Source organism: Sebastes fasciatus, chromosome 16, assembly GCF_043250625.1.
Source record: "Sebastes fasciatus isolate fSebFas1 chromosome 16, fSebFas1.pri, whole genome shotgun sequence".
In the NCBI taxonomy this organism is placed as follows: domain Eukaryota; kingdom Metazoa; phylum Chordata; class Actinopteri; order Perciformes; family Sebastidae; genus Sebastes; species Sebastes fasciatus.
In genome coordinates, this window is record NC_133810.1 from 23,783,862 (window position 1) to 23,810,129 (window position 26,268).

The 26,268-nt window shown below is 39.7% G+C and overlaps 1 protein-coding gene across 2 annotated transcripts; it reads left to right on the forward strand.

Moving 5' to 3' along the window:
* On the forward strand, positions 1 to 26,264 carry kcnip1b (Kv channel interacting protein 1 b). 2 transcript variants are annotated; one of them, XM_074611157.1, is made up of 9 exons: positions 1 to 200; positions 657 to 955; positions 20,447 to 20,571; positions 22,011 to 22,080; positions 22,163 to 22,233; positions 22,350 to 22,457; positions 22,549 to 22,653; positions 23,106 to 23,168; positions 24,686 to 26,264. In XM_074611157.1, the coding sequence occupies exons 2-9, from the start codon at positions 868 to 870 to the stop codon at positions 24,731 to 24,733; spliced, it is 678 nt and encodes a 225-aa protein (XP_074467258.1). In that variant the 5' UTR covers positions 1 to 200; positions 657 to 867; the 3' UTR covers positions 24,734 to 26,264. The 2 variants fall into 2 exon arrangements, with proteins under 2 accessions (XP_074467258.1, XP_074467259.1); XM_074611158.1 differs by lacking the exons at positions 1 to 200; positions 657 to 955 and adding an exon at positions 12,322 to 12,791.
* The last annotated feature ends 4 nt before the right edge of the window (positions 26,265 to 26,268 follow it).

The window sequence follows — 26,268 nt, forward strand, 5'->3', positions numbered from 1 at the left end:
GGCGCTCTCTGCAGTACAGATCTGCTGAGAGCACCAGAGCAGAGCTCCTCCACAGACCACAGCCGCAGGGCTCCCACTGCAGCTCAGAGACAAAACCTCACACTGGACACTGAGGAACTGCTACCTCACAACACCACAAGACACAAGACAAGACAAAGAGGAGGAGAAGAAAAGAGTGATCAGACAAATACGGAGAGGAGGTGAGAAGAACCGGACTGGGTTATCTGCTTTATTTTTCTTGGAAAAACAGAACTTCCAGGCTCACACGGCTCTTTGCGCTTCACGTTTGGAGTCCATTAAATAATTTAACTTCTGCCTCATTTTGGTTTGTGGAACACAACTTTGCTTTTTAAAAGTTTTGACATACAGGTCTGGATTTTATTTTATTTTTTTCAAATCAGCATTTCTGCCCATCTGGCTCTTTTGGCAGCACTGTTTCAATACCTGCCTCTAAACTTCACCACAGTGTGTGTATGTGAGTGTTTCTTTGGGTGTGTGAGCATCAGTTTCTGATTGACCTCAGTGAATAATGGTTGAGTTAACAGGTACTCACTGCATGGAAGAGAATATACATTGTTTTATTCTTAAGTTACACTAGTAATATATTTTGCAGGTGAATTATTACTCATCACAGTTCTTACTTTTTTCTCCTCAAGGATCCCCTTAAAGGACCTTAAGATGTTACATCACAGAAACTACTGAGTCTTCTTTGCAATAAGGATCGCTGCCCACGCTATAGCAGCAATATCTCCAGAGAGGACACTGTGGAGACACTTGCAAACCTTTTTCTGAGATATATTGGAAGAAAGAGTTTTTCTCTGGTGAAGCCTGTGCCCCGTCTCCCCCTGCCTCTACCTCAACCTCAGGATGGCTGGCTGTACCTGCCGCTGCAGGCAGGGGGTGCTCAAATTAATCCAGTCCCTACAGAGATTGGTCTCAGGAACTCTCGCGAAAGGTACTGTGGCTTTTTGCTCTTTTACTCTCAGATGCGTTCACTGTACATCTTTCACTTAAATGTGCATTTACACGGTTCAGCCGCGAAAGTTTGTGGCTGGTATTGTTTTGTGAGTCTGTGTGTGAGTCATCATGACACCTACTGTAGCGAGAACTATCACAGAAGCGGTTTTGAGTACTTTGCCAGGTGTTTATATTCCTGTCTGTCTGTCTGTGGACCGATTTTGTCACCGTAATAGCATCACAGCCGTGCAAGATGCAGTCACGACTCTTTATAAGTGTGTAGCTGAGTTGAAGACTAAGTTCAAAGATGGGTGTGGTCTGAGCAAGGGCGCCAGAAGTAGGGGGCAGGCCCCTGGTCTGATTTAGAGTCATGGCTGGTGTGATCCCACACATATTAGACATATTAGAGTGTCTTGAAACCAAACAGATGTCGACCCCATTGTGATCATTGGGTAACATCTGGGTCTGAAAAGTTTAGCCAATGCAGAAGTGCAGAAGTCAACCTGCATTCGTTCTAATGGCCAGCAGGAGGCGACTCCTCTGGTTGCAAAAAGAAGTCTGATTGTCTATGAGAAAATGAGCCTACTTCTCACATGATTTATTACCTCAGTAAACATTGTAAACATGAGTTTATGGTCTCAATCGCTAGTTTCAAGTCTTCTTCAATACAGCATGATGTTTATTTAGTAAATTATGGTCCCATTTAGTCAAATAGATGATAAAGCAGGGTATGCTTTAGGGCGTGGCTACCTTGTGATTGACAGGTCGCTACCACAGCTCTGGGAGTTTTACGTGTTTTCGCCATATAGCAGCTAATTGTAACAATTTGGTCGTCTAAAAAAGTCTTATTCAGCGTTCAGTTGTACTTAGCTCCACCCTCTCGTGTCACTTCTGGTTGCAAAAAACAAGATGGAGACGGCCAAAAACCAAGATGGTGACGGACAAAATGCCGAACTCTTGGCTTCAAAAAAGCATTCCAGAAACCTATGGGTGATGTCACGGTTACCACGTCCACATCTTATATACTCTCTATGGTGTGATTCCATCACAAGATGGTCTCCAATTTTCATGAGTACTTCATTGGATACAATGTGGTTTTGTGAGATGGCTACACACAACATATTAGAGTGAAACCCAACAGATGTCAACCACATGATGTTTTCATACAACAGTGTGTAAAAAAACATAATTTTAATGTCAACAGCCACCAACTTACCTTCTTTGAAACACCCTCACTATATAAAGTAAGCCCATAGATGCCATTATCTTGGCACTATTGTGTTCTGTTTGATGCAGCTGCAGCAGCCATGTGGTCGAGGTCAAGACTCAACTCCCACACCAGCCAAAGGGAAGTCTATTCATCAACAGCCATGTGTTCTGTCACAGTGTCCTTGAGCAAAACACTGAGCCTTTGCTTTGCAAGTGTAAGTCTGCAAGAGTTTCAGCTCCTATTGTCTTATTTGATGATGCAGTAGTGCTCAATTGTAACACAGTTAGATGTGAGAATGCGTCACATATCTTGATTTAAATAAGAGCTTCTGTTGCCAGCCAGTGTTCAGTTTTGGACATGGCTCGTGGCAGCTATATTGAACCATCAGGTCGGATGAGCAAGATAGAATTAGAGGATTTGAGGCTCTTTAACATAGAGGACAGTTATTTTCAACCTATGGGTCAGGTCCGAAGATAAATATGAGAGGTCAAACGATATTTCTGTGAAATACTGGATATTTTCACTTTTGGGGGGGCTTCTAAAACTGCTTCAAATGAACCTCCAATTTGACTGTTATCAGGCCATTAAATGTGCGTTATCAGTCACTATAAACACCATAGATGTGGGTCAGTAAGGGCCTACTATGCCTACTATGTTAAAAGCAACACGTTCTAACATGTAAAACTGAATGAAACGTCACGTTTTGAACACAAACAAAAAGGCTTCTTTAGGTTTAGGCAACAAAACTACAACTTCTTTAGGTTTAGGCAATGAAACTACAATGTATTTGGGTTTAGGCAATAAAACTACAACTTCTTTAGGTTTAGGCAATAAAACTACAACGTATTTGGGTTTAGGCAATAAAATTACAACTTCTTTAGGTTTAGGCAATAAAACAACAAATTCTTTAGATTTAGGCAATAAAACAACAAATTCTTTAGGTTTAGGCAATAAAACTACAACTTCTTTAGGTTTAGGCAAAAAAAAACACTTGGTTAAGTTTAAGGAAAAACATCTTGTTGACTTCCACTTCTGCTTCCGTCATAATTACTAAGGTCACTAGAGGTCACTGTCGTGTTCTTTTATACCTTCTTTCTGTGATCTACCATGTGAATAGATGATAAAAACCTACTAGTGGGTGTAGCAGGCCCCCTTATAGCGACTGATAACGCCTATTTAATAGCCTGACAACAGTCTAATCGGCTGAAATGAAACACCCTGAGAAGGAAAATTCACTTTTTGGTTGAACTGCTCACAATTCCACAATCCCTGTAAACATAAAGGCCATAACCTGTAATGAGAGGTCATAAGTAGACATTTTAAGGGGTCACAAGCCAAATAGGTTGGAAACCTCTGATTGCACATAACTTTGCATCACTGTTACAAAAATAGCTATTTCTATAATTCGACACTGTCCTCAAAAACCTTTTACTTGCAATGGATAAGGCCCCCTCCTTTATGATCTGGGTCCACCTTCAAGAGCTGAATGATGAGACCACATCGTATGCGTCATCCGTTCACACCCCTTGGGGCAAAAGTTGAGATGCACTCTCAACCTCGTGTTCATCATATTTGTGATAAAAGCTCTCGCTCTCCTCATGACCTCCATCATCCTCTAGTTCAAAGTTACTTTTTACCTAACAGCAAAACAAAAAGTATGCTGAGTCACCAAGTCAGAGGGCAGCTGCAAGTCTGATGAAACACACTGACCTGCTCTCACTTCTTGAGAAAAACTCTGGTCGGATATATCTTTAAACTAAACACATACACACACATATGTGCAAATATCTGTGCAGCTGCATTTAAACTCTCACTGTGGACCATGAATTTCAGGGCTATGCATTTTTTTCCATCTTTTGTTACCTTCGATAGTCTCCAGATGCATTCTTTCCAACCAGAAACATTTGGATACTCTTACTCTAAATCATTTGCACCACTTCCAGGAATTGATTTCTTACAGTCTTTTTTTAATTTATTTTTTATTTTCAAAAGTAGCAAGCTATTTGTAAGAACACAACTTAATAGCCGGCAGCTCGTATAATGTTTGATCCTACTCAGGAATTTTCTACACTTTCTGTCATAAGTATGAAAATGCAATTGACATGAGCAATAATATCACTGCTTCCCATATAAAGCAGTAATCCATCCACTTTTGATTTCTGTTTTACCTTCATACTGACCAAACTCTCACAGATTTCTTATGCCTTGTTACCTGGGATGTGGCTGTCCAGTGGGGCTGTCCTATGGACAACAAGGCTAAAATCAACCTCCAAAGTATATGCATATTTATATGACATTCCTTTGATATAAAGTAAAGTAGCTTCTACAACTTTAATGAAATGTAATGAAACCTGCTGCGGGTGTGTTCTAAAGCGGTGGCTTCATCAGCTTCTGTGCTATTCTAGAAATAATACAGCCTACTTATGGCCGCATGGGTTGACTATCTAGGTCATGCAACGCGATGAGGCTTCATATCTGTATCTGTAGTTTCTAAAAACTGAGAGACTGCGGAGCCTTTTATAAAATACAGATATATGTGAACAATTCAAAACCTACTTTAACAATAAGAGGCTGATCTTCAACTGCTCGGACTAACCAAAGTAAAGCAATACTGTGGGGGAATAAGTCGGACGTTCAGACATTGGCCTATGTCCTGCATTAACATATTTTGCATTAAGGATTGGCTTTGTTTAAGTGAGTGTCTTGTGCCAAAAACGATATTAAATCCAGAGCATAAATTAAGTCGTCTGTGTGTACGAAGCAAGAATTACTAATTTGAGAGGGTTTTTTTTTTCTCCGTGACACCTCTTGGGCTCCTTTCATTATCCTTAGATAGCCAGTTATGGTGCCCTCTGCATCCTCAAAGGATGAGCAGCTGATGAAATGGAGTGTGAATTCTATTGAGCGTCTAGTCCCTTGACGTTGTGCCTCTGCGTGTGTTTGCTGCTTCTCCTCAAATGTTCCTTTATGCTTTGCTGATTGCAGCACAAGGTACTGACCTGATGTTACTTAAGGTTGACATCATGGTGCATTGGGCAGCAAAGGGGCTGTGTCCTCTTTTAACTCCATAATTGAATGTCACTGAGTTAAAGGTGCCTCGAGACAAACTATTAAGTGGTCTAAAATAGGAATTGATTCCATCATTTCAACCCACAGTGGGATTTTTTTTTTTAAATATATGTGTTTTTTGTCCTGCTAGTGTGAGAGAAAATAAGGATAGCTTTCTAATTTAGCACAACAACACTTGGTGTAATGTGTGTTTCAAAGTGTGAATTATGCAATATCAGCTCTTCATTGTGATATCAAATGCCCAAGCTTTTATATACACATTTAACACTAACACAACAGATTGCATCGCATATTGTACATATGTTCCCGTTACTGAATCCATAAATTAAAAAAAAACATAAATAAAAGATTTCCATGGGGTATAAAATCCTCTAAATCACTTCTCATTATTAATAAACTAAAATGACAAAATGATCTGTATTAAAACAAAAGGCCCAATCCATGATTTTGTCTCCATGTAAATTTGAAGAAGGTTCATATATATACACAGTAAATTATATGCTTGGAAAGTTTGTATTGTGCATTTCTCAACCAAATGTAATTCCAAACCCAGGCCATTTTTTTTCATCAATGTTTACTGAGCCAAACAAACCATTTACTGCGTATTAAATCTGGTGATTGTCCACTGTTAGTTCATGTATTAAAAGATCTGTCAATAAATGTGCATACTACCAGTTTGCACGTTTGTGTGTTTGTTGTTTAGCAGCAGGACTAGCTTTTGTTTACTTTCAGATCACAGATTGTACCTTTAATCTGTACGAAATATACATTTTGAGTATATTCTCAACCAAAAATGGACTAAGAGCTACATTTACCGCATGCAAGGTCATAAATGTCATCTTATTTTAGTAAAATGGTATGCACTGCAGCATGGAAAACAATATATAATCTTTGGGCATGATAACATATAAGACATATTCAAGAGTTGATCTTGCTATGTAGGTTTATAGCAAGTGAGACAATGGTCTTTTTTTAACTGTGGTTGTAGTTGCGTTCCAGATTGAAACCTTTCGCTGCACAATTAACTTGTAGAGGATTTTCAGAGGACCTGCTTGCTATCATATGCATGGAAGAAGGCATGAAAATATGCACACACATGCATAACCAGCTTCGCACACGCAAGCATGTCAGGTAGACTGAAAAATGTAAGTCCCTTATCTCCAGCACACACTTATCTCCAGTAGTTTGGTTTGTTAAGCACATTTGCCTGCACACGCTTCTACAGATAGTGACATGAACCGTAAAACTGTGCCCACTCACCTTTAAAATGCTAATGCAGCAGCATGTTTAATCATTTTAAGACCTTTAGCTGGAATGTCAAGAGTTGGGGTTGGGTGGTGATATGCCTTGGGCCCTATCACCTGTGGACTTAAGAGGGGGGTCAGGGTGAACGACCACAACCCTTTGTGCCCCCGTGTTCAAACAAACCGCAGCAAAAGTACCCTCTTGTATGTCCTTAGGTAGATAAAACATGATAAAGTGCCCTCCAGGGTGCCTTTCCAGTAGAGAAAACGTGATGAAGTGCCCTCTAGGGTGCCCTTCAAATGGAAAAAGCGTGATGAGGTGCCCTCTAGGGTGACCTTAAAATTGAGAAACATGATGGAGTGCCTTACAGGCTGCCCTACATGATAGATAATAATATATTTTTTTGCCCCTGCTCCTCAGACAGCCTGAGTCTGTCACTGTGCCTTATTAAGGTGAAAGACACTTCTAGTAGCTAATGTTTATTGTATACTGTACTATACTCTTGTTTCACATAGTTCTGCTTTTAAATCGTTCTGTTGTAATCTGTAAATCCGCAAAAAAAAAAAAAAAACTTTGATAACTTTTTGTTTTTCTCTAAAAAAGCAACTGCTGCTTAATTTCTTTATAATGACAGCCAAACAAAACTATCAAGACAGTGTCCATGCATGCAACCCTCTTGTCTTGTCTTGTCTTGTGCACAGGTATATTTGATTGTAGATTGGAAAACATTAATTTCAATTCAGTCAATTCATACTTAGCACTGGCAGCTATGAGCCAACACTATTGCCCCTAACCCAAGTATTAAAATTCACATATGTGATGTGTCCGACAAAACTAACCAAGCTATTTGCATGAAACGAAAAATTATAATTGAATATTAAAATGTAAACGTTGTAGTTAAACCCATGATACTGGCTTGCATATTACTTTAATAAATAATGACCCTGAAATTGTTATGCTTCCCTTCACAACATCTCACGTAAAAGCAGGACTATTTAACTTTTGAGAGAACAAATAACACACACTATGACCTTAGAAAACTTGAGGTAAATATTGCTGCATCACGGACTGTACGGAGTCAGTTCATTGACTTTATGGCTGTCCTCCACTTGTGCTACTGTTTATATATAGCTTTGCATAGCATTATCTCATAATTGTCACCACTGTTCAGTTAAAAAATCATGTTGAGACCAAAATGGTGATTATTTTTGAAGAGTTTGCCTTTACTGAGATATACAGTTTCTTGTGTTTACACCATTTTTCGTACAGGTCCTATTGGAAACAGTGTAGCTGAGGACAGAAAGCCTCTCATCCGGCCCCATGCTGCACCTGTCCCTCGCTATTACAAGTCACATGTGTCCTCTAAGTGCATAACCTTGCAGCAAGAGTGGCATCATCCCCCACTGCGGGAACAGATTCCGATCTATGGCCTGTGTACTTCTACCATAGCTCTATACTATGACCAAAACATATGGCAGAATTACCCAGCATTACCCTGTAATGTGTTCTCCCCCAAGACTCCTTCTCTTCCTCTTCCTCTCATTCTCTTTCACTTTTCCCTGTGGCTGCAAAAGCAGTGGAACGGAGCTGACAGTGTGTGTCTCTGCTTTTAATTTTTTACATCACCTCGCTACACACTTTTATGTAACCGTCTTCTTCTAGATTTATTTTTATCTCTTGCCTCCTCTGTGTGTTTCCTTCTCCACATTAATTCTCTCTAGCCTCATTGTTTTACTATCTGATATTTACTTATATGATCGTATTTTACTGTAATGGACAAGTGTTTGGTGCATTGAACATTATGGTGATGGTTGGGTGATGTGTAGTATTGTAGCAGGGTGCTATAGATTCTGCACGCTCATATGTTGTTGTTAATTTTTTTCTCATATTGTATTCAGTCAAAAGCAATATGAGCTTGCAATAGTGACCCAAGCTGCTGATTGTACCAGGAAATATTGTACACTGCCGCCACCTGCTGTTCAAAGAGTAACAGAACAGAAAACATAACAGAAAAGGAGCCGACACAGCTCTGTGCTGGCAAAGTAAAAATAGATAATAGATTCACGAAAACGTTGTGAGATACAACTCACAGATATGAACACCATCATAGAGCTATTTACGTTTGTGTATCTGTGCTGACTTTTATCAATCACACTATTTAGATACAGTTAAAAATGCTTCAGCTGTTATGTACAGCTACTTGAGTGTGTCCATCTCATTGAATAGAGCCAGTGGTATATTTTTCCAAGGAGCATTTAGGGCACTGTTCAGTGTGGAAGATACCAGGACTCCAGACTTCAGGGCTCCTAACTTCTCCTTACAAATGTAGTCGGTAACTTTGAGCAAATATGATGAAAAGTTATAGTTCAATCGATTATAATATTTAATCGCAATTAATCGCATGATTGTCCATGATTAATCATGATTAATTGCTCATTTTTATCTGTTCAAAATTAACCTTAAGGGGAGATTTGTCAAGTATTTAATAGTCTTATCAACATGAGTGGGCAAATATGCTTGCTTTATGCAAATGCATGTATATATTTATTATTGGAAATCAATTACCAACACAAACAATGGCAAATATTGTCCAGAAACCCTCACAGGTACTGCATTTAGCATAAAAAAATATGCTCCAATCATAACATGGGAAACTCAAATCCAACAGTCAAAAACAGCTGTCAGTGTGTCAGTGTGCTGACTTGACTATGACCTGCCCCAAACTGCATGTGATTATCATAAAGTGGGCATGTCTGTAAAGGGGAGACTCGTGGGTACCCATAGAACCCATTTTCATTCACATATCTTGAGGTCAGAGGTCAAGGGACACCTTTGAAAATGGTCATGCCAGTTTTCCCTCTCCAAAATTTTGCATAAATTTGGAGCTAAAGGTAGTATGACATGGTTGTCTAGTTTCATATTATACCAGTATCTTCACTCTAGCTTTAGCCTGCCACAACCTAAAAATCGCAAGTTGCGTTAATTCGTTAAAGAAATTAGTGCCAATAAAAAATAGATTTGTGTTATCACATTGACTTTGACGGCCCTAATTTTTTATAAAACTGTCACTATATCCTGACAGAAGTGCATGAGACATATAATCTGTGGAAATAAATCATGTTCCTCTGTGTTCTCCTAGTGCTCCTAATGGCATTTGCAAGATTCTACCGCACCCGAACAAAAACAACCAACTGTTTTAAACATGGTAGCAAACTTTCGCATTTTACAGCTGAACAGTACACTAAAATACGCTTCTGAAAACATTTGAGGAGACATATAGGCATTACAGTAACAGAATATTGATTCATATTTGATCAGCACTGCCTAGTTTGACTGTTTGATCAGAGTTTGCCAGTTTTGCGAGCAGTGATTGACAGCTGCCCAGAGACTCATCGGCTCCGATTGGTTTGTTTTCCTTCGGACACGTTGAAATCTTGCAAATGCCATTACAAAGCACAGGAACATGACACAGAGTAACATGATTTTTTTTCACATATTATCTGTCTGCACTACTGTCATGATATAGTGACAATTTTATGAAAATAACATCATATCATATATGCTCAAAGTTACCGACTGCAGCTTTAAAGCACAACTAGTAACATGGAGTATGCAGGTGTAAGAGGAACATTCAGGTGAAGAAGAGAGCAGTAGAAAATAATTTAATGATGAGAACCAGGTATGAAAGATCTGCCATCTCATGCCAACACAGAGACTGCAGTTTCCCTCAAAAGAGTATTTTAAAGTAGCTGTTCCTACCTCTGCCAAATTTAATTTCTTGAGCCTTGAGAAAGATTTATTATTTCATCACATTTAAAGAACGGTTTCAGTCAGAGAGCCGGGGGTCTAACTGAGGACACCACATGAAGCCACATGAAGCGGGAGATTCCGGAAATAAACTGAAGCAAGTCAGTGAAAAGGAAAGTCGTGCAAACATGCATCTATTGATAATTATGGATATGAATTGGCATATAATTGATATACAACGGACAAAGCGAGTAACACTTGATAAATCCTGACAAAAGATGGGATGTGTTAACAAATGTTTATTGATCTTTCACCTTTGTCAGCAGTGTCCAGTCACTGTACTGGCAGCTGGTGGTGGTGAGCTGACTTGTGTAGATCATGAACTGCTTAAAAGATAATGAGGAGATTATGAGGTCAGACTGCAGTGCAGTGACGCTGCGTGCAGGATGATACGGTGCAGAAAGGCGCTTCCAGATGGCGAACATCTGTCACGGCGATTACGGCGGGTTGCTTATAGTTTTCTGAATACTCAGTTCTCCATCTGTAAGTGTTTGTATGTGTGTCAGGGGGCTCGTTTCTATTTGCAGTGGGAGAAGCGGAGGGGAAAGGTTGTTTACACATCTGGGATACCACTTGTAATTGTAATTTGTGCTTCCCGGACTGCTGATTTTTCCAGGAAGTAAAAGTAATGAATAATTAATAGAAACAAAATGCAGGGAAATCAATGCAACAATGACATGAGTTAATGTTATCTGTAAAGGTAAAGAGGTAACTTTTAGTGTGACAGTATTTGAATGGAGGAAAAAGAGGCTGCAGGTCACTTAGCGTGAGCGAGGTGTATATTTTTCAGAATTATGCATGGCTTTATGTTTAATTAATCAGTGCATGTTAAGTCCTTACCTCAGCTCCACCTGGGAAATCCTCTCAGCAAACTGCATGCACACACACACACACACATACACACAAATTTACTTGCAACGACCTACATACTTAGCTCTGTGCAGTCCCCTGCAGCGTGGACAAACACACAGCAGTGATGAGGCATGTTTCAACGCTTACATAACTATCAGGGAATGAATATTACATTTATGAAAGACCACAGAGCTAAGGCTCTTATCTCGTGACGTAATACATCGTAAATCTGGGGGTTTTTTTCCTGCATTTTTGCCAGTTAATGCCACCTTTCGCATGGCTTTTGCAGTTTTTTTACAGCTCCGACAAAGGAGGTGGAACGCAACTTTCAAGAAACAAGGAGGCTGAAACGTCATTGTAAAAAATGGCAGTCCATGAATTTTTTAAACAAAGAGAGGTTTTCTGAACACACACACACACACACATACACAAAAAAGAGGCAGAGAGAGCATTTACATTTAGGCCTGCAGCGAGTGGAATATTTAAAAAGACATTTTCTGTGCTTCGCTCTGTGTCTTTCCAGTACACGGACCACACAGAAGCACTCGCGGTCTTCGGCTGAGTCCTGCTGAGAATCACTGCCCTTTGTATGTCAGATAACATATCAAATCCTATAATATTATCCTGTCTTAGACATATTTTTACTCATTAGCTGCTTTTACCACAGTTAATGATCTTGTTTAAGTAGCAAAAGCACTTATAGTATACAGTAATAAACATTCCAACATCCCTGTGTGGTTTTTAATGCTCAGCACTTAAACGTTACTCACTCCCTCAGCTTCCCTTTCCCCCCAATGCACACAGTCTCATTGTCTCAAATTGAAGCTGCTTCATGAATATTAATTGGCACCATTAAACACTCTAATGTTCTTGTTTGTACGGCAGTAAAAAATCACTAAATCTCTGTTGCCCTCTGCATTAGAATTAGAGAGAGAGAGAGGAAAAAGGTCTAGCCATGTTACTGTTGTGATTTAACACACCAGTGGGCAGCCTGCAGCTATCTACATGCTCATGGTGCAAACTGGAGCAGACACTATTCAGTGTGTGCATGTATATATGTGTGTTAGGGGAATAAAGAGAGGATTAAGAATGAATAAGAAGATAAAATAAGAATAGATAGATCAAATCTAAAGTGCAGGATCTGTCAGCTTAAAATTCATGTCCTTCACCTGCTACCATTCACTTGTTAGTAGAGTTATTATTGCATCGGTTACCAGCACTCCACAACAACACGCGGGCATGAGCAGGGAGCTAGAAATAGGGGGAAAGGCTGACAGATGAGTAGAATCAGGCACAGAACGGAGGGAGTGGCGCAGAAAGGCAGGAGCAGCTTGTGAGTGTGTGTGTGTGTGTGTGTTTGGAGAGAGGAATCAGAAATCCAAGAGAAGCAGCTCAAAGAAGAGACTCGTCCCTCAGTAACAGATCTGAGGCCAGCGAGGAGAAAGAGGAGGAATCAACAGGGGCAAATCCCCCCTTTAAGATTCAAGAGCCGTGGAGGCAGATCCTGACGACAGGGCTGACAGAATCCTGAAATAAACAAAAGGACTATCACTCTCTGGGTTGTTTGACCGGGCCGGTTTCCACGGTGACAACATGGGTGCAGTGGTGGGCACTTTGACCATGCAAACCAAGCAGAGGAGACCGTCCAGAGGTACGTCAACATTAACAAAAAAAAAAAGATGGAGAGGAAACAAAAGAGCAACAGAGTGAGCAGAGCGAGAAAGCATTCCACGGAGCAATTGTGATTCATAATATGGGTTGTAATATGTTATTTTCTACGTGTTGCACACTTTTAACGTAAACAACAACATTTATATGTTTGCCATATCTCTGTGGAGCGACTATAAATTATTGAAAAAGGAAGTCAGTCAAAAAAATAGCAAAAATAGGCCAGCTTATGTATACTAATGCTACTTACATGTAACCAAATGACATGTAAAGTACATTAACCAATAGCATTGATGCATTTTTTATATATACACACAAGAGTATAAGAAAGAAAATAAGAATAGCTGGGGTTTTTTTAGAAAAATTTAGAAATATTCACTCAAGGAAGTAGCAGCAGAATTGCAAGAGATCAAGCAATAAGAGGTATGAGGCACAACAGCGATGGAGTGATTACAGTATACACCGTGAAGTATACGTCCTTGAAAATAACTGGAGAGCAAAATCACTGCTCCTGACTCTATATGACTGCATGTGTGTTTTGTGCGGACGGCCGTTGAATGTAAGTGAAAAAGAGAGAGAGAGAGGGGGTTCAGGCGAGAGCATGTGAATTAACAGGCAGCTCACATATCATACCTCTCCCTGGCCTTATGCTTGAGATCCTCGTTGTCATGGAGACTGGGTTGTAGGGGGCATAAGAGGGGAGAGTGAACGCTACTCAGCCAGGAGATGAACGAGGAAATTTATAGCAGCGTGAAGCGGAGATAAAATAGATGAACTGGCAAACAAAAGCAATTGCTCTGTGACGGTGGACGTATAAAGCGCCCCGCAAGACAGAGGTGGTGTTTGTTTTTATGAGATGGAATCATTCGTCCTTGTTCTGATAAAAAGCCTTTGAACAAAATGCACAGAGGTCATCCAGTTATTTTGAAGCTCCATTAAAGTTTATCTTGCGGCTGCCAGCTGTGCACAAGTCTATGAGATAAGATGAGACAAGATAAGACTTTATTGATCCCCCCAGGATGGGAAATAAGTGTCCCAGTATAGCGCCAGAAATGGGGCAGAGAGACAGGTCAAAGTAGTAATAAAAATAAGTCTGAGTCAGAAAGCTATCAACATGATATTGTAGCCCACAGAGCATGCAGTACATGTGCTGTATATGTCAGTTTCAAAAACTGATATTTCTGTCTGGAGGGTTTGCTGTTTGAGTCATTGGCAGTACCAGTACCAGTCATTCTATAGGTCACCAGTATGGTGGATAGGCTACGTCTGTGGTGTCGAAAGTCAAAGCAAAGACCGAAGATTTGAAGCAACAGCTGTTGTCGCTCCATGGCAAGAATGTAAAAGAAAATAGAAATAACTGTATGTGTCATTAGAAATAAAGGAATAGTTCTTTTTGGGAAATACACTTGGGTTGCGTCCGAAATTCAACACTAACATTCAATTTAGTACACTAAAACAGTATGCAAGATATTTTAGTGTGTCCGAAACCTTACTATGGAACCAATAGTACGTGAATTGCATACTATTTCCGGTGAAATATTACAGTATGCAACGCTGGACACTACGGTGGCATAAATATCCCACAATGCAATGCGGTAGTGACGACAATGTTCATAACGAACGTTGACAGGCAGCTCTATAACATCAATAACGCTTTAATTTAACTGTAAGTTTAAGATTCCACTTTGTAATATAGATTTTAAATGAATTCAGACATGAGGTTGGCACGGGTAACCATGGTTACTTGATTCATAACAGATTGACGTGGTTTGTCACAGTCATATTTCTATTGGCCCAGAGCCAACGTGGGTGGGAGTACTGGACACAAAATGCTTGTTTAATATGCACAAATGGTCCCCATCTGTAGATATGTACTTTTTAATGATACAGCAACATTTTATAATTTATAGCAAATTATTTCGGACCCTCTGGCAGAGTGCCACGGACCCCTGAGGGTCACTGGACCCCTCTTTGAGAATCGCTGCTCTAAAGCTCACTAATTCCAATGTTATATCTCCTTTCTTTCATCAGTATAAAAATGGAAGTATACAATGACACGTTGTGGTTTTATGGGGGTTATGAGCCTGACTAATTAATGGCTCGGCACAGTAACTTCCTGGAGATTTGTCGTCACCATGAGGTTGCAAGGCAACAATCAGGAACTCCAGGAAGCTTTAATTTGGGAGCTTTAGAGTTGCTAGTCGGTGAATTTTTGTAACCTTTGGACCAGTGGCGTACCGTCTCAGACCAAACATCCCCTTAATAGGTTCTGAAACGCATATGTTAATCAAAATAGTGCCTGAATGCACCACAGTTTAATCATAGAAGCCTTATACATCATCATCATCATCATCATCTAAGGTAATGTTACAGGCACCTGACATGTTTGCATGCACATGTCCACCTACTTTGTGTGTAAAGCAACCTGTTACATTAATCATTTGCACTCATTGCACTGCTGTATTATTGTTTACAATTTACAGAAACAGCCTGACACAATACATATGTAATTCTTTTTATATATAGCCTATATGTTTATCTTCCTTATTTACTCTTGTTCAGCTTTGTTGGCCTTGCTTTTAGCTGCATTTCTATGTAAAATGAGAGTAAAATAACCAGAGTCCTGGTAGCCTCTATGTGTGGCCTACTCATACCTGGCCAATAAAGCTGATTCTGATCCAATAAGGCAAACATTAACAGCATGGCATAGCCTGGCAAGGCAGGCGGCCACATATTCACACTACATCATTAATAAAGCATATGGATAGAGCACCTGCATTAAAAAAAAATACACTTTAACATAGTCTGGCACGGCAGCCACATATTCACACACACAGCTGGCAGCAACATCAGCATCAAATCTAATTGTACACTGAAGAAAAAAGCTACTCACAATAAACAATAATACTGAAACAGGCCACTATAGTCCAAAACTGTAAAATGAGCTTACTGTTGATGCTGGCAGCAGGAGACTTGGTTGGGGCTTGGTGTTGAAGTGATTTCATTACAGTCTCTCTGAAAGGAGAGCAAGGACAAACAGTTCAGTCTGATGTGAAGCACTGATGCCACTTTATATCCGACTGACGGTTGAAAAGAGTCTTTCAGCAGCAGGCCTGCAGCTTGTTATGGGTACATTATATGGTGACGAGGGGCCACATAATGTCCTTATTATTTGGCACTTGTTGAGGAGAAAGTGGCGCAGGAGGATGATGGCTGAACTTCTCTTCCTCCTGCTCCTCAACGCACAGGTGTTTCAGTTCAACGAGTGACCGTGTTCCCTGGTGACTTTCAGCCGAACGCATCCGTGTGCTCGCAGGTTATGTCCAAGCCCCTCCAGGAAGAGCGCCATATAAGCAAAGAGGCGAAACTCCGGTGCTTTTTTGACAATGGCCACTAGATGGCGCCATTTTGGACTGAACACACCAATGAGTCCATTGCCATGAATGTATAAAGAGACATCTGTAAATCAGAGGGTATTTTTTTTATGTAAATCAACTTTCCAGTATGATCATTTAAATAGTCCTCATTTAAATCATTATGTCCTAAAAATTGTAAAATTAATGAATAGCCAAATCCAGAGTTATTTTCCTCGGTATAATAAACGTGCATCAGACCAACAGAACTGCACGTTCATATGACATATTCAGTTCTGCCAGCTTCCTGCTAGCTTTATGATGCTATAATAATGGATATATTGGCTGTAATTCATCACTTTTATTATCTTATAATACATCCATGGTCTGTATGCTGTAAGCCTGTACCATGGTGGATGTATTAACGCCTCTGTTCCCGGCCAGTAGCTAGTAGTGCTAGTAGCAAGACATAAACAGAATTTAATGTAGTTGTAGTCTATTTACCAAAACGCAGGGCAAAGCACAGGGCACAACTTCTCCATGGTCTGTGGCCTATTGGACATCTATTTGTAGGTCCTTGATATGAAAAAGTTTGAGATTGCTCTCAAAATCTGTGTGCTGGATTTCCATTTATGTCCATCGCTCTCTTTATGCTCCTCTGGGAAGCGACCGGGCAAAAAAAGTTTAATAATAAATAAGTAGGCTAAGTAAGTAGTTATAATAGTATGCATATTTATAATATTTTTTATTGTTGAACACAGGCCATTTTGGTAGAGACATTTAAATGATGACAATAGAATAGAAATCATTTAGTTTTATTTTTGTACTGCACTTTGTAGGCGGACGTTTTATTGGCAGTCCAAAAAGGCGGAGGCGCAGGCCTGCTGCTGGTTGCTGGCGTTGTAACGGAAAAAAACAATTGACTTTCACTTCTTTGATAACGCTATGCCGAAGAATTTCTGTGAAGTTGTTTGCACTGACCATAAATACAAAAACGCTGATCTCCGATTTGTTCCTCAGCCATATCCTACAAAAGACCCTTTTGGGGGAAAAAAATTCACTGTCACAAGACAGAAATTGACGAAAAGCTGTTGTGTAGTGGGTTAACAGGCTTTCACACTGATTGTTGAGGCACATAAGAGACGTGAATATTTACTGTCAGTGTGGTAAATGGAAAGCAAAGATATCCTAACCAGCTGCTGGCTGTAGCATTATAGCCTCTTTACTGCACAGACAAGAGTGATATTGATCTTCTCATCGAACTCTCAGCAAGAAAGCGAAAAAGCGTGTATCTATTACTAGAAGGTCAGCTGACAAAGGGGAAAATACGTCATACAAAAGCACGCTGAATCCCACCTGTAGAATCAAAGCTACACTTTGACCTGCAGCTCCTTAATAACAACCAGTCACTCATATTGTTTGTGTGTGTAAACACCACTGGCCTGAAGCTGCTGCAGCAGCTGGCGTAAACAGTATGACAGAGCTGCTGGTTTGTCTATAGAACCACCATCTGACACACACCTATAATTATCTCCATCACTTCCAATCATGTAACACTTCCCTCCCAGCGCATACTGATGAATGTTTAGCATCAATACTGGAACTGTTGGTAGAGAGTCTGCAGCATTTCTGTGCCTGAAAAAGAGTAAATCCCTTAGTTATATAACAATATGGTAATCAGATAATGTTGTCAACTGGTAAGGTTTTTATCATCAATATGTGTTTTAGACCCCCAGGCAGCAGCTCCAAATCACTATGTCCCTTTTCCTCATCATCATGCCTCCGAGATCAATAACTTACTGTTTGACTTTTCAAAAATCCTGTTGTTTTTTTTTATGTCCTCCAAACATATTGTGTGATCCTATTCTGCTATGTGTTGTTGTCTTTCTCTCACCTTTTTTTTTTCACACTTTGCCACCTCCTTCTTTCTTTCTCTCTTCCCATTTCTCCATGCCCCCTCTTTCCCTAATCAACACCTCCTGCCTGGTTCCTTTTCTCGCCCTCGTTTCATTTCATCTGTTTCCGATCACACTATAGCGTTTGCAGGAAAGCAATTGCACCCCACCGGAAAGAACACACGCATACAAAAAAACAGGAGAAAAAAAACGACACTTCTGTTGTTATGCTGTCCTGTTATGAGAGGCTTTTACTCGCAGGGAAGATACATGTACAAATTGTTTTTGACACCTTTTTTTTTTATCAGTTGATCCAGTATACGCACCACTGTTCATCCTTTCCGTCTATCCCCATGACAACAAGAGCCAATGAGATCGCAACAGGAGCTGAGAGGAGGCGATGTACTGTATATATATATATATATATATAACCACATGCTGTATGTTCAGCTGATAACTGACAGCAAATATTCTGCACCAGTTCAGCATTTACAATAAACCTTGAGGAAAAAAGGGCCTAGAAAAGGGCCGATATGTGAAAAGTGGCAACAAATTTGTCTCAGAATATGCTCATTTCACACTAAACTGGCAAAGTATCTTTCAGGGTTATTCTTATAGTTTTCAGTGCATGTGGAAGATCTCTTTTAAACTCGCATTTTGTTATTTCATATTATTTCTAAATTAGCATAAAGCTATAGGGAAGCCTCAACACAGTGATAGTTGATACATTTTGCATAGATTGAAACCAGGGTTGCTTAAGGCATAGGATATATAGGCGGTCGCCTATAGGGCACCACCTTCTGGGGGTGCTGGTCGCCATCTGAAAAAATAATAATAATATATATATATATTTTTAATGCCAGTGGGTGCCCTTCTCCATTTTCTGCATTGAAGTAACAAATGAACAAATAAATAAATAAATACACTTTTCACCCCTCTAACTCTCTTTCTCACACTTTTTCATCTGCCCGGCCATACTAATTTGTTCATAAAAGTGTAAATAGTAGTGAAACTGATTAAACACTTTTAAGACAACAACATCAGGGCCCAACTGTTTATTTATATTGCAATAAATACAGCAATTTATGAAAATAAAAATCTAAATTTTTGTCTTAAAACCATTGTGATGTCTGATTTGTGTTAGAAATCCAAATTTCGCCTTGGGCACCAAAAGGATTAGAGTCGGACCTGATTGAAACGGAAATCTAATAAATAACAAACAGGATCCAAATGAAGACGATTCAAAGATTAAAGCAGAAGCAATTACTCTTGTACAAAGAAACTAATGCAGCTAATGAGAGCTTTCAGCACTCATCGCATACAGCTGAAGTCCTCTGGGGAACTGCTAAAAAGCGGATGACCAACAGGATATTTGATATCAAATTCAAATTACTCTAATATCGCCTCTGGCAGATGATGCATGACACTAGATACAGTTTCAGCATTGGGGATTAATCTTGACACCGCTGCTGAGATGGTTGAAATTAATGAGTCATCGCCGCCGTCCAAAAAGCAGGCGTATTATATTCATCTTAATCTCCTTTTCTTAAAGGCTGACGGAGACAATTGTTGCTAAAACAGATCCAAAGCTTTTTTGTGGGTGCATACATGGGAGCAAGTCGTTAATTTAGCCAGCTTTCATTATAGAGTTTGGCAAGATTTAAAGAGGTTTTTGATCTTTGTGTTGAAATAATTCAACCAAGGGTGTAGCATATAATATCACTATAAAAGCAAAATATATTGCTTACATCACAGGGACCAGCTGGGATATGAAAGCAACCAACTATGTTTAAATATGCTGCCAGTGAATGCAATAAAGGCTTCCAGAGGGAACTATATGTGGCTGTTTTCTCTTGGATGTTTGTTCATGTTTGACAGCTCATTGGTGTGTGTACTGTGTCCACTGCCGGATGTCGGGATGATAGCGTTGCCCTGTAGCTGGAGACAGTCGTAGTGACAAACACTTGCCCGCAGCAGAACCAGAACTCTTCACATCCAACATCCATCTCCGCAGCACCCGATACAGAGCACCTTGTCGCCATTAATAACATCCCTCAAGTCCTAAGGGGAAATCCATTTGTCAAGTACATCTTCTCAAACCCGTCCTTTCTCTCTTTTTACCTCTATGCAAAGCTCTTATTTTTATGCTGCTTCATTCGCTTCCCCCCGTGAGCGCTCTTCTCTGCCGTCCAATAAAAAATGTTGATATCTTTCTTGCCGACTTAACATTCTCAAGCTTCGCTGACTTGTCTCTTTCCTGTGTATTACACTTTTCACATTTCTAAAGATTGGGAAGAGCATATGTTAAACAGGGATTGTAGAAGTCTTGACATGATTCTGTGTAATAAGCATATTTCTTTCTATCTCTCTCTTTTTCTCTCCCCATGTAGATAAATTTGACGATGAGCTGGAGATGACGACGGTGTGTCACAGGCCAGAGGGGCTTGATCAGTTGGAAGCCCAGACTAACTTCACCAAACAGGAGCTGCAGATCCTCTATCGTGGTTTCAAGAATGTAATCACACACTCAGATTTTATTATTAGATCACATTGGTGCATTCCAGATACCTAAAACATTAAATATTTAGATCACCCTCATAAAAAATGGTAATGGTATCTAGCCATGCAGATTGTTTCTATTTGAACAAGACTAAGAGTCCACTGCAATACTTGTGGTTCTCCGAGGCTGTACAGAGTCGTGTCTACAAGGGAAAGCACAAATAGCAAAAACTCTCACGAGATGGTTAAGGTTAGGCATTGACCTTGAATGGTTGAGGTTAGGAATTGACCTTGAATGGTTAAGGTTAGGCACTGATCTCAAATGGTTGAGGTCCTAACCTGACCTTGAATGGTTGAGGTTAGGAATTGACCTTGAATGGTTAAGGTTAGGCATTGACCTCAAATGGTTAAGGTTAGGCAATGATCTTGATGGGCTAAGGTTAGGCACTGACCTCAAATGGTTGAGGTTAGGAATTGACCTTGAATGGTTAAGGTTAGGCATTGACCTCGAATGGTTAAGGTTAGGCATTGACCTCAAATAGTTAAGGTTAAGTATTGACCTTGAATGGTTAAGGTTAGGCATTGACCTTGAATAGTTAAGGTTAGGCATTGACCTCGAATGGTTAAGGTTAGGCACTGACCTCGAAAAGTTGAGGTTAGGCATTGACCTTGAATGGTTAAGGTTAGGCATTGACCTGAATAGTTTGGTTAAGGTTAGGCATTGACCTCGAAAAGTTGAAGTTAGGCACTTGACCACCTTGAATGGTTATGGTTAGGATAGGTCATCGGGCAGAGAGTTTTTTATAAGTTGCAAGTGTTCACAATTTGGGGATTACCTTCTAGACACAACTGCTGTACAGGAGTTAAATGCTAATGCTAGCATGTGATAATGCTAACATGCTGATGTTTAAAAGGTATAGGTTAATGTTCACCATGTTCACCATCGTAGTTTAGTGTGTTAGCATGCAAAAGACAAAGAACAGCTGAGGCTAATGTGACTGTTGTTGAAGTTTTCTGCCAGAATCTGGTCATAAACTAACGTATTGGACAAATTAAAACTTTGACCTGTTGGTAGCACTGCATGAAACGTGTACAACAAAAATTCAGAAACAACGTTACTTTAACTGAAGCTGATGTATCCCAAACTTAAGACCTTGCAATGAACAATAAGGCTACTGAGAACTATTTATTTTCTGCTGAAGGTAAAAAAAAGAATATTGTTAATTGTACTAAACAAAGTCAGTTGTGTCAGTTGATTCAAATATACAATTATGAATCAAATGTCAGCATGCTAATTATGCTGGCTAACATGCTAACATATGTTTGTGCCAGATGGTACTCCAGGAACAAATATGATTGGGATCACACGACTGCACAGTTCTGATGAATTGTTCCAACAAACAGGATCCCATTGAGTAGAGTAACCTAACCATAATTCCTCTTTTCTTTCCGCAGGAATGTCCAAGTGGGGTTGTAAATGAGGAGACATTTAAACACATTTACTCACAGTTCTTCCCTCATGGAGGTAAAGTGAAATGCTTTTGAATCTCTTTCATTGCTCCATGAAGCTTTTTGAGAAACCTTACACATAATGTTTTGTGTTGCAGATGCAAGCATGTATGCACATTATCTTTTCAATGCGTTTGACACTACAAACAATGGCTCCATTAAGTTTAAGGTCAGTCATTCTCCTTTTGTAATTGGATTTTTGTGTAAAATATCCATCATTTCTTTACGTCCGTGTGCTACGATGCTTTCAGTATCTAACTTTGCCTTCTTTTGCATTGCTGTCAGGACTTTGTAATGGGTTTGTCTATACTGCTGCGAGGAACACTGAGAGAAAAGCTTGAGTGGACGTTTCACCTTTACGACATCAACAGAGATGGCTACATAAACAGAGAGGTGAGACTGTGCTTTCACTATCGATGCAGAGTTTAGAGTGTCATCTAATGTCTATGTCTCATCACAATGTGTGAATCTTCTCTTCTCTCAGGAAATGACAGAGATTGTGAGGGCCATTTATGACATGATGGGCAAGTTCACCTACCCTGCAATAAAGGGGGACGTCCCGCAGCAGCATGTGGACGCCTTTTTCCAGGTTAATTTCTAAAATATAAGATTAACATACATAAGAGTCTATTTTTGTTAACAGTGACAGATGATGTTAAACCCACTGTGTTTGCACAGCATGAGGGAAAACAATGTCTTAATGTCCCTTATCATACCCCATAGCTTCCCAAATTAACCTCTCTGTCTTTATGGAGACACTTTGCATATTTTTTACCGGTACGACAAGTTTTCGATAAGGCTTATAAAGTTTTATATCATTTGCAATCCCAGTTCCTGCGGTCCATAAACGCCAATTTGCTGCAGTAGTATATGTTATTCTTCTCCATATGGTGTTCTATATAGTGTGAACAATGTTCTACAGTTTCTGTATGCTAAGTTCGTTGCAACATGAGCTCACAATGAACACAACAAAACATAATTCTCAAATATTTGCTTCTATTTGATACTGATTCACATTATATTACATTGCTTTTTCTACAGAAAATGGATAAAAACAAAGATGGAGTGGTGACTTTAGAGGAGTTTATTATAGCTTGCCAGGAGGTATGTATTGTCCTACATTTGAGTTGTGTATAAAGTGTAAATTAAAGAGGACCTATTATGCTTTTGTGCTTTTCCCCTTTCCTTTAGTGTTATATAGTTTTTTGTGCATGTAAAAGGTCTGCAAAACTACAAAGCCCAAAGTCCACTCCAAAGGGAGTTTCTCTCCCCCACAGAAAGACTGCCCCTGAACTGCCTGAAACACTTTGCTTGAAGTCTCGCGTTTTCCTCCGTAACGTGGTGATATCACCAAGTAACACATTTGCATAATACCTGCCTAGCGGCTAGTTTGGCACACCCTCAAACACAGCTAGTTAGAGCGGAGCTGGAGCGGAGTCCGAAGAGTTTGGTTCGGTGGACCAATCACAACAAAGTGGGCGAGCTGACCAATCAGAGCAGACTGGGCTGAGGGTGAAAAGAGGTGCTGCAGCACAGCCAGTATGAGAAAATGAATCAATTAATCATGTTCTATAGTAGAAACCCAAAATACAAGTATGAACCTGAAAATATGCATAATAGGTCCTCTTTAAATACATAAAGTGCATACATTTATGTATTTAATTTATATGTATGTAGAAATGAATTCAAAATTTGAGCATGGAAATTCATTCTTGACCTTTGGGGAGCAATATGTAACATTTAATCCAAGCACAAAGGTTCACTTACTGGCTTTGGGAGCTGTCGACCACAATGAAGATGACCATGAGATGCAGTTTAAAGTTCCAGAAGCTAGAAAGTGGACCTTCGAGCTTGAATTACTTTTTTATGTGTACATATAAAATTTTGCAAAACGCAAAAAACAATATATGTATGTCATAAAAAATTTAATAATTTAAAAAATATACATGCATTACATGCAGAGAAAATAGACTTAAAAGTACAGTGTGTAGAATTTGACGGCATCTAGTGGTGTGGTTGCTCACTCCTCCCTTTCCAACACTGCGATTATGTGAGCTGCCAAGTTCAAAACTGTGGTAACGCCGTTCGCCTCGCTCAGAGGCCATCCTTACCATAATAACACTAGTGTCTTGAGAACTACGGTGGCCTTCAGGCGACGTAAAAATGCGAAAGGCTCTCTCTAGATCCAGTGTTTGGTTTGTCTGTTCTGGGCTACTGTAGAAACATGGCAGAGCAACATGGCGGACTCCGTGAAGAGGATATGAACGGCTCATTCTAAGCTAACGAAAACACAATGATTCTTAGTTTCAGGTGATTATACACAACACATAGTTGTGAATATATATTCCATTTCTGCCAATAGATCCCCTGAAATGCTACATATTGATCCTTTAAACATCACAAAGAACATAGAGGCATCCAAACATCAGCATGTCCTCCATGCTGGTGTTCGTTTTTGTAACACTTGAAACTCTTTTTTAATGAGCAAATAAAAATGATGTTATTTGTGGAAGCTGCTTTCGTCATGCAGCCTATACACTCCTGTGTATATATAGGGATTCAGTCCATTGCTAGTTCATTGCATCATTCTGCCCTGATTACTTTGTGTTCTCTCTCCGCAGGATGAAACCATGATGAGCTCCATGCAGCTGTTTGAAAACGTGATGTAGGACCAGAGGAGATGATGGAGACATGGAAAAAAAAGAGAGGGCTTGGTGTGAGTGTGTGCGTGTGGATGCATATGTGCAATACATCCAGTCTCTCCTCCTCCTTCCCATCTGGATACAGTCAGATTCCCCCCGCAGTGACTTGAAAGAAGGGACTGGACTGGAATGCTTTTAGCCTTCCTGCAGAGTTTTACCCCACACAACACAAAAGTGACTGATGTGACAGACTTGGACGTAAAAGACATCGCTCTCGGTCCTGTCTTGAAGATTGGCCTGTCAAAGATAAAGATGCTCCTACATTGCAAGGCTGCTCCGCACCAGCAAAGAGCTATTGTTCAACCAGCAGAACTGTTTGTTTGTTTTTTTCCACTGAAAGACGTTCTTTTCTTTTTTTTGCCAAAATACAATTGCATGCTTTTTGCAAGGTGTTTTGATTTATCTCCAAACATTTGTCAGATTTGTTATGGGAATCTGGCCATAAGGACTTCTATATTTATCTCATGCATCACTGTTGCAGTGACCCCTGTGCTTTTTGTGTTGACATGGCTGTCGCTTATTGCCCGCTCAGTCTGTCTGATGCTTGTTGCTAAGAGTCTGTCTAACAGTGGAACGTCAAAGAATTTGGAAACGGTACATTTTGTAGGGGTCTGATACGGTGCGTGAGTGAGTATGCGCGTCTTCCTGTTTATGTTAGTGAAAAGAAAGAAGAAATCAAATCATTCTTTTATAATTTCACCCGCTGCTTTGCTTCTTGTGGTCAAATCGGTGTTGTCAAAAAATGTGAAAAAAAAAATTGTGAAAAATGTGCTTACATTTTTGGATTTCATTAGACAAAAATTATGAATAATTAATCAGGAAGAGGCTTTTGATCATCAATTTAATATCTTTATTTGCACAGGTGGTCAAGGTATAACTCTAAGATGAAATATTTGTATGCTACAAACTTATTGATCTTGCTCATAGGTATGTAATTATACATGAAATGATATAACTATGAGCAAAAAAAAGGAGTCAAATTCCTTGTATGCATACTTGGCCAATAAATCTGATTCTGAGACACAGTCAGACGGTCGTGGGCCATTTTAATTAAATCCTGGTATGAGGAAGTTTCTGATAATCTTGCAGGGAAATAGTACTAAATGTCAGCTTTGGAATGTGATATTTTGATGACGGCGAGGACAGCTCCATCTGTATTTCCTCCATCCAAACCAAATCTGTGATGTCACGCTGACAGGTAAAGGTACAGACCAAATAGAATGACTCCTGCAGATGTTTTTTCTGTGACTCAGGGTGTGTTTGAAAGCGCCACCGTAATAGAAAACCCACCATAGGCTACAGTAATATACCGGTGGTAGTTTAAGCACTAAAATATTCATCACCGTTCTTTTCGCTGTCGGCGGAGCAGCTCTTTTTTCGGAGCGGTACATCAGTGCGACATCACAGCCTCTGGTCTCTGCTATCTTGGTTTGGAACAGTTATTAAATCTCACAGAACAGAAAATTAATTCTAAGCCATAAGAATAAATATGTAAATTCTTA